General features: G+C 39.5%; 1 protein-coding gene across 1 annotated transcript; it reads left to right on the top strand.

The window, feature by feature from the left end:
* Nucleotides 1–371: 371 nt before the first annotated feature.
* Nucleotides 372–8,836, top strand: LOC137287745 (uncharacterized). Its single transcript, XM_067820165.1, has 5 exons — nt 372–380; nt 2,650–2,689; nt 3,636–3,932; nt 6,987–7,299; nt 8,320–8,836. The coding sequence occupies exons 1-5, from the start codon at nt 372–374 to the stop codon at nt 8,834–8,836; spliced, it is 1,176 nt and encodes a 391-aa protein (XP_067676266.1).
* The last annotated feature ends 1,247 nt before the right edge of the window (nt 8,837–10,083 follow it).

Genomic DNA, 10,083 nt, shown 5'->3' with positions numbered 1-10,083 from the left:
TCTGTACTTTAGAATCCGTTACCCCTTCAAAAAATAGCTGTATTTCTGTAACATGCTCTATTCCGAAGAGTTACCTCCCTTCCGCCATTATGTTCATGTTTGTTGCAACTCAGATGTGAGCATGACTTGAACAGGGAAGCAGTTCAATGTTTTACATTTGACACCATCTCGCAACGTTGGTAGGGTCTCTCGAAAGACGTCGGTTGGGTACGCATACACTGGTTAGACATCACTTGAGTCAAACAGAGGATTTCACCGTTTCACTGTTGTATTCAAAAGGGATACGTCAGAATATGAGGCAAATTGTGAGGATGGCCACTGAACGAATAGTAATAGGAGAAGGTAAATAGGATGCACGTTCCATGGAAGTCATGACTCAGGTAAGCATATTATATTTTTCAAATATCGTCTCCTCCCATGGACGAATATCATGATCCTCATTTCTGAGAGTATAACTCTCCAATCAGCATTGATTAAGCTCCTGTATGAAATAGAAGCGTGGCCTTCTAAACATATGTCTGACAGCATGAAGACAATCGGCAATTCAGAAATGAAGTTAAAATGACCAAACAATCCCCTTTCGTTCTCCTCGACATGTTAATCCCAATAGAATGTGTTGTGAAGAGAATGTAACACGAATGGTCTTATTTACTCGAACTTACCTCTCATGTAATATCCTACCCACCATCTTGTCAGATATTACAAATGTATGAGGATTAAATAACCTAGGCCACAATAGCACCAATGACACATTCCGGTAAAGACGGTGGCGTGAAGTAACTATTTGGACAATTTTAGTCATATAATATAAGTGAAGTACAAGTACATTCATGTTACTTTCAAAATTTTCAACTATTTTAACTGTGCACTATGTTTAAAATATATATTTGAACAATATATCAGGAGTCAGGAGTCATGAATTGTGTTTCAATTGTGCACTTTGCATAGGTGGTTCTTTGTTGGAGAGAGACACTAGTGGGTGATACATACGAAAGTGAGAGTTTACTTCCTCAGTATATGATCACTTGGTAGAATGTTTGGGTTGAATTGTCAGGTGTTCTTTATTAGTAGTTATTTATAAATACCCTCCGACAAACCTTCGGATTCTTCGGATTCTTGCCTTCAACATCCTTACTTAAGACATTCCTTCTGGACTCTTGATGTATTTTTCTGCAATAGCACATTTAATCAAATGTCCTGTACCTGTGTCTATGCCCATTACACTACTTGGATATGTTTTCCTCCTGTAATGTTTTCAGTGCTTGTAAATATCATTGTTGGTCTGCCAATAAATTGAATTGTATTTTCCGTGAAGGCTGTCCATACGTCCGAACTCTCAATGTACATATTCCTGTAGCATTGGAAACAACGTGATTTTGAAAGTATACAGATCCCATCCACTGGTTAAGCATAAGTTCATCCTCGAACCAACGGGACGCACTTTCTGAATGCTATCTTGCAGCAACTGTTACTCCTTGCGCATGCGTCAATCATTTAGTAATAAGCCGCACGTAAGTAACATGCAAGGGCTATATTCCAGCTAAGGGTTAGCCAGTTGTGCACTGTCTTTTGGACAAGGTGCACCAATTCTTTTCAGGCAGCTTGACGAAGGTTCCACATGTACCGTTTCTGCAACGTGGCACTACGTACTTCATGTCCACGGCCATATCTCTGTTTCGTAATGGATTCTGGTTACTTATTTGGGACGATCGATTGCAATGTTCTTACATTCGTAATATGTACACTAAACACAAGATGTCGAGCGAAATGTTAATGCTGCTCATGGACCTTCTAACTCAAAGACTTCTGCTTGGGGTCATACGTTTGTCGAGTGCTGGTGACTTCTTTCAGCACTGTAACATTTGTAATGATTCACATTAGACGAACTTTTTTATGTCACCACTGTAATAAGGAACACAATATTTCGGAGTAAATTCATGCTCCTTCATTGGTTTCTTTAATAGGTAATGGCGGAGTACGAATTTACACCAAAACGTGACGTTCGTTAGATCATAGATGTTGACATACACAACGGGTATATATGATACGCCTCCTTATTTAATAGTTCATTTGAACAGTTTTTGAATTTTCCACTTCCAGGATGACAGCCAACACAGCCGTACAAAAGACCTTTCTGTTGCTGACACAATCGCTTTGCGGTCAGTTCAACACATTTAGGGAAATCGTTTCAGTTAATGACATACTAACGAGTCATTTTAAATGAAAATCGACGCAAAGGTTATTGTGTATTTACGATAATGTAATACCTGAGAAATTCCAAAATAGTTGAGAAACAAACAATCAGTAATCCACACTTCTGAAATATTCTCCACAGTTTCTGCTGTATTCATCTGCTCACATTCCAACTATCTGGGGTCGTCTGGACAGCTGATCTGTGTCGGGGCAAGTCTGCTACACGTGTATAACAACCCCAGTGGAATTAGCGTTGCTGAATGTAAATTGTCAAATGGATCATGTAAGACTCAGAACGTATCGGCCTCTGTCATCAACAGCACTCACTCAGTCCTCTACATTTCTCGTGTAGAAACGACAGATGCTGGAGAATGGTTATGTACTACTGGAATTGGTGGTGGCGGCAAGTGTATTCTGACCGTTGTCAGTAAGTATATTTCAATTTCATTTCCCCAGTGTTCGGACAGAAGAGGTATAATTTCAAAAGATGCCAAAGGTTTGTATTGATCATGAATGTTTGACCTTACATCCGTTGAATCAGAGCTCTGTGTTATGAGACCAGGCTCGTTATTATTAACTCACAGTAACTGTCCTGTTAATCAAAGCTAGCATAGTGTCAATTTATGAAAGGTTTTCTATTTTGTGTATATATTTTAGTTGTTTACCTATTTTCAAAAAAGGATCTGTAGAACTGGATATTTAGGTAACCCTTAAACGACATTCATTTTGCGGTGAATTACATATTACAGATTGTTTCCTTGTCGCGTGGTCGATCATGGCGCAGTGATGCGTCTCAATAACCATGTCAGGGATCATGCTTCCCCTTTTCCAAAGAAGCAAATGGTACAGTTGTGATGAGAATGCGACACCAAAGCTTTGAGAAAAGGACCGTTGTCAGGATTTCTTTAAGTAACCTATGTAATCAAAAGAGCAGTTCACCGCCACCATATATTCTTGTTCGGACGCCGGTTATTTGGTATAAGTTTTTACTGAATTTGACATGAACTCAAATACACGAATTTGAATTGACTGACGTTAGGTTTAAGGCATCTATCTATGTACACGTTAAATTCTCAGCAACATATGTTCTTGTCTTGAAAGACGATCAACCCTACTCATTCATTAAACTGTCTTAAGTACTCGATACTACCCGAAATGTCCTGACTGATGACGGCACATGTGCTAATAACTGACGTGTCTGTTCCAAACTAGCATCGAAATTCGCGTTCATTTTACACAAATGCTGTTTGCCTCTGGTGTCACAAGACACAAATGAACATGCGAAGGCTGTAGCAATGGGTTTGCTAAGTACATGTTTCAATACGTTTGTGAATGGTCAGTTCATATACTTCAGTGAGAAATGTCAATGAAACATTTATGAAATTTGTTTACTCTACTTTCATTTATTCACTACTATCATTTCTAAAGTTTGAATGTTTCAGAGACACCAACGTGTAGCATCACCAGTAAGCAGAACACTAACTCACTTGTCCAGTACCAGGATCTGTCCCTTACGGTGGACGTACGAGACTACTACTGCTCCACCGGCCACAACATCTCCCTCCTGACCGGAAATGTGACAACCCTGCTGACGGAAGCTGACTCTGTACCAAGTGTCACGGATAACACCTCATCAGTAACACTAAATGTGACGGACTCCCATCTGGGCAAAGTAGGACTGGTGTTTAGATGTGACAGCAGTCAGTGGAGTATAGAGTGTGCTGGGGTGACTAAATTCGGTTAGTCTTAACGCATCCAAATGAAACATATAACCAAGTGTATAAGCTGGTGTTGATCTAGCTTCTAAATATAGGAAAATAATGTAGTAACCATCAAACGTTTTGACTTACTATCCTCTCACTTCAGTAAACTGTTCTAAACTAGATTTTTGAAATACATTCTATTCTGTTTATAAGTACTGTTTAGTTGTCGGTCAAGAAGTTACTGTTTGTGAACTCTCACTCTTGAACGCAGTTTATCTCCCGTGTGTCCGATATACCCCTCGCCGCCTCCAGTGCACTTTATGACATATATGAGATTCTGAGGTGCGCCTGTCATATTTTCATGTACTTCGAAGATTTGATCAGTTTTGAACTGGTATACATTTCCCTCTTTTAGATATTGGCGTGTATCACAATATGATCTCTCGCATTTAGTTACAGATTTTGTTTTTTAACAAGGCTTTTACAAAGTTTGCCATTTTCAAAATTTGCTTGATAATCTTTCCATGACCATTGCTTTTAATCAACATGCCCTCTGATAGTTTATCTTTTAAAATGTCGATTTTTTGTACGGGCAGGCGAGGTTCACAAACGTTGGTAAATAGTTAAGGATTTCGAGGGTTTAAGGTGTATACAATTGGAAGGACAATTCATGATTCCTTAATGTTTAGCAGTTCACTTCTGTTCAGTTGTTTTGCTTTAGCAAGAGAATAGTTAACTACTTGCCTCGTTGTTTCTGTGTTAAATAAAACTTTTAATTCATTTAGCCTGAAGTCTACACGGTCTGGATTTGAAACCATGCTGCATTTTCTTCGCGCTAAAGAGTAAAGGACATTGTCTGTTGTGTGGCGTGGGTGACATCAGTTGTAGTCTAGATACTGTTTTGAATCTGATACTATATAATGTATATCCTTTTACAATGTTGTTTGATATTGAACCGTGCACATGTGAAGATGTCTCTCGTATAAGACAAACTTGGGTGTAAATTTTGTAGCATGTTGGAAATCAAATTCCAAATCTAAGTCATCTAAGAATCTCTTCATTGATGTTGAAATTAAATAGTTCGCCAAACGTCTCTTCTATTTTAGAATATAGTTCCTCCAAGTATCCTAGAACAAGGGTTGCATAGGTAGGAGCCATATTTGTGCATTACCATTAACTTGTGTATAATGGGAACCATCAAAACGAAAAGTGCTATTGCTCAGGATGAGCTTTATTCTTTCGGTAATGAATTGCTTAGGTATTCGATTTTGAATCACAGACAGACCTTTTTGTAGCCAGTAGCTCATAGCTTTTATTCCTAGATCATGTGGACTATTGGTGTAGAGATTAACAACAAAACGTACCAAGTTTGTACCCTCCTCTACTGATTTGGGGAGACTATTGAGGAAATCAGTATTACCCTGTAAATGGGTTTTGACGTGTTGGGTGAAAAAAGAAACGCACGGGTAATTTTTCAACCCACTTTAATCCCAGTCAGACTATAAAAATATTATGACACCAAATTATATTGAATACTAGTACATGTTTAAATGAGCAATCAGTCACCGAAACATATCACCTGGTAAAAACAGTAATCATAAACACGTAGGTTGACAGATTTGGATGGGGAAGTGCAACGGTGTAGGCGAATTTTTTTTCTTAAAACCGAAAGAACTGACTAAATGCTTATAGAGGGAAATCTTACCGCCATTCATTAAAGAGGTAAAATCTTTCCCGTTTACGAACAGATACAAAATTTTCAGCAGGATAACGGCACACCTCATACAGTACGCATCACAATGAACTTCTTCACCAGCCAGAATATAACCGTGCTTCCATGGCTCTCTGTATCCCCAGATTTTAAACCACTTGAACACCTTTGGGATTATCTTGATCGACGGCTTTAACGACGTCAGACGCTTCACAAACTACGGCAAGCATTGTAGGATGACTGGACTAGAAAACCCTGGATGCGGATCCGAACACTTATTCCGTCTATGCCCAGGAGATCCCAATCAGTGCTCCAAGCAAACGGAGGTCACAACCGGCACTGGCATTAAAGCCGGTTCCGGTGCAGCGCTGGGGTTGTCGTGACATAAACGTACCTTCATTTGGGGAAGCTTCCCATTGATCCTCATCATACAAAGCTTGATATCTGTGAGGGGTTTATTTACTGTGCTATTGTCATTCAAAATACAGATATTTTGTTCCCAGATGAACCTCTCGGAGAGGTTTTTGAGAGAGTGTATATCTTCAAAATTGCTTAACCTATGTGGTGGACATTGTGGCCCCGCAATAATAGGTCGTAATTTTAAATCATTCGCAGATTGGGTGATAGACTTTTACTGAACTTAATAACCGCACTTTTGTGAATTTGAGGAAGTCTGTAGAAGATAATTTCATTCGATTCGAAATTAATCAAGTAATCTTTTTCTTTTTACTGAAATAGGAGTCAAGTATATATTTTTTTAAGATTGAAGATTACTGTTTTTTCCGAGCTTTCTGGAAGCTTAATATATACCATGTGTAAGAATGTCTAGTGACAGCTGCAGATGATAGTTGGTGTCCATGAAAACTGTCACAGGCTCCGTCTTTATCGGACTTTTGATTCACAATGAATTCATTTTGGAGAACGAGTTTAAGGCTTTCTGTTTTTACCTGAAATGTTAGATTTATACCTTTATAAGAATGTTCTGTGAAAGCGAATTCCTTATATTGCTCAAGGACTTTATCAGGGGCTTTATTTTTACCAGCTTTAGGTGTGAAGTTACTTTCGTTTTTAGCGAGCATCACATCTTCAGTACCTATGTCATATTCATATATATATGTTGTGTTTTGGTACACACACACACACACACACACATACACACGCGCGCGCGCGCGCATGCATTACATGCATTACATACATACATACATACATAAATACATACTATATATGCATGCGTACATATATACATCTTGAATCTTTCAATTTATGGGTAGTAAATATCCATAAATATATGATTTTATGTTTCCATCCTTATAGCAACATGTACTGAACGTCAGTATTATACTATCGTGGCTTCTTAGTTTAGCCATTTCATTTATCAGCCCCAAAGAAACCGGAATGTAACATCACCAGTGACAACGACACAGACGCTCTAACCCTGCACGAGGAAGTGACATTGACCGTGGATGTTACTGCGTATTACGATATACGGGGCTCCTACTGTTCTGAAGATTCAAACTTCACACTGCAGACAGGTGACGTCTCGCAATTACTACATGCTGGTGACCAGGGTCTTTCACCAATAACATTCAATGTGACTGAAACACACTTGGGTGGGGTAAGGCTGGTATTCAACTGTCAAGTGCAGCACTGGAATCTCAGCTGCGGCGTTGTGACCCGACTCAACAACAATGAGTAATGTGTGTTTCTTAAGTGAGAGATCCTAAAATCACAAACATATGTCCCGTGCCAAAACACAATAATGCTTATATGTACCGATATCCTGCCATGGGTTACCATTATCCTGTCACTATTTGGTTTGTTCTTAATTGTATTCCATCTGAAGTGTATCCTTACATCATGCCCAGAATCTAAATGCTGAGTTTGCCATTCATGAATAATAAACTGGAGCTATCGATAGAACAACCTCTTGTAAAAATGTCATTCCGTAAAAAATAATTACGTAAATTTATTGTTTATCCAATAAACACTACTGTGTAAGTGTATTGGCATATTGTGAGTGGGCGAGTCTGAGCTTTACGTCGCGTGTAGCAAAATCACGGCGGAGGGCACCGGAGATGGGCTTCACACATTGTGTCCATTGTGCACCATGAACGTAATTGCATGATATTGAAAAATAATTTATTTATTCAAACCTACATGTCAATATTATCTTTGTGTGAATGATATAAACTATTTTCAATATCAAACGATGATTTTTACCTTGCACATACCAGAAGTATTTTAGGCTCAGAACTGTACGATGCCCACGTACTATAACTGTACTCATTGTGCATGAGTAACACAGTAATCTGATTCAACTTATCCTCGCAACCCTTGGACACGACGCTGCGTGTATTAATTAAAAAATCGTATTTCCATGGCGTGACTTTACTTACAACAATTCACTGTCACGTTTCATATCAGTCCTTGCCAATTTCCAAAACAATTCATATTTAATACGTTGCCCTCATCACAATTTCTTGCCTTCTTTCGATCGACTACACGGTCGCGTGTCCCAATTTCTGCATATGGCGGCGGCGGGTGGTTGTCGGGTGACAGCTGAGTGTAGCAGATGTTTATAATCCTTAACATTGCCACGGGTTGCTCTCGTCGTGTTGATCATATTTTCCACATTTCATCTCATATCACTTTTGGGTCTAACTGAAATTATATATCATGCTGTTGCTTAAACTTCCCCTATGTTACAGAAAGAAAACCACTGGACCAAGTAGCGACATCCTCAGTGCTAATCATTTCTGCTTCTGTAGTTGGCAGCCTGGTTCTAATCGTCGTCGTCGCCATCGTCATCGTGTTTGTCGTGAAGAGAAAGGTAAATCGAATAAAACAACGCTCGTCAGTTCAATCTTGTTCGCCTCCATACATAACTGTGGGGCAACCCACAAGTGCTGCTTATGCTGCCGTGGAAGTGAATAACTCCATACGACTACCATCTGGTCCAGGTCGATCCCACAAGGTAGATGTGATCGATGCAGGAGGTTATGCTAGTGTCGCAGATGTCGTCACTAACGGTGAACACACATCTCCTTGGCCACCAAGGGATGAATCTGATGAATTATCTGCACCATCTGCAGATAGGCCTAAAAAGGAGATAGGTGTCAATGTACAGAAGATTGTCCCAGAAGATGATCAAGCATGTGTTAATGAACTGTATGCCTCTGTAAACAAGCTGGATTATACGACAACAAAGAGTGATACTACATCAGTATGATAAGTCATCATTTTATTGCATCAACAGTATGATTTGTTCTGTTTCAAGTTTCGGAATTCAATTAAATTTCACTCTAGTTCATCTTTTTGCTACTGAATTGACGGGCGGTGAGATAGCCTAGTGGTTATAAGTTTTCTCGTCACGCCGAAGACCAGGGTTCGATTCCCCAAAATCTGAGAAGCCCATTTCTGATGTCGCCCGCCGTGGTATTGCTGGAATATTGCGAGGTTAGATAGGGACATGGTTTCATTACTCTGTAGGTATAGTCATGGAATGAAAAGCCACACCGTGTAAGATTGTAGGTACAGTGAAATACGTTGGGAATTCCTTATCATGTAAATAATGTCAGTTATTCTGGTTACCAATACTTGGCCATATACATGGGTCAGATTGTTTCTTCATTGTGCAGGTGTACATATGTAGGTGTAGATATATGTCATGTGTTGTCAGTATAGACTACACACTAACCAGAGACCCCAATGCTGTGATCAGGGGTGACGTCATGAATCGTGTGGTTAGGTTCGTTGATTGCCAGCCAAAGTAGCGGACAGCTGTTGAAATTACGAAAGTTGTTTTCGTAATATCAGTTAACTGGATAGATAACCGGTATCAGGGTCAAAAATGAACGAACGACCTGCTCTTTTGTAGTTTTATAGTCTGTGATTGTCCGTCACAGCACCTTGCACAACACCTGATATGGTAGTGAACACCAGTGAAGAAGATATAAGTGTCTGAAGTGGGATGGTCCTTAGCAATACATACAAACGTAAGAGTTGGGGATGCATCTGTGTAGGGTGTATAGTGGGGTGGGGGTGGATAGTGAGTCCTCACGCAAGACAGGACACGTTCTTGGAAGGAAACAATTTACGTTGTTTAAACAGTATACGTTTTGAGTCACTCGCGTCATACTTAGGGAATAGCTATTTCGTTACGAACTAAGAAAATATACTGACCCGTAAAAGAAACGCAAGTTCATTTTATTGCAAACATTCAGTTCAATACTTTTCTCGCAGTAAAGCATATTAACCTATTATCAAACCACGGTCACCACGATGACTTTAATGTTGTTTCCGTTTTTTCTTGGTGAAATTGCGCAAACGCGACCTTAGTGATGCAATTTTGCTTTTTGCATGACATTTTCGTGCTGCTCACAAAACATATGCTTTTCGTGCTTGATGGGCCCTTTATAAGGTACGCCATTCAGAAACATCGCACATTACCAAATGTAACGGGAGATAGCTGAGAAA

This window comes from Haliotis asinina, chromosome 1, assembly GCF_037392515.1.
Source record: "Haliotis asinina isolate JCU_RB_2024 chromosome 1, JCU_Hal_asi_v2, whole genome shotgun sequence".
Lineage (NCBI taxonomy): Eukaryota > Metazoa > Mollusca > Gastropoda > Lepetellida > Haliotidae > Haliotis > Haliotis asinina.
This window is presented reverse-complemented; position numbering and strand designations above follow the sequence as displayed.

Bases quoted from the DNA above. Each gene is read 5' to 3' on its own strand.
- LOC137287745 (XM_067820165.1), top strand. The intron at 2,690-3,635 runs GTTTGTATTGAT...TGAATGTTTCAG, and splicing joins AATTTCAAAAGATGCCAAAG to AGACACCAACGTGTAGCATC. The intron at 7,300-8,319 runs GTAATGTGTGTT...TGTTACAGAAAG, and splicing joins ACCCGACTCAACAACAATGA to AAAACCACTGGACCAAGTAG.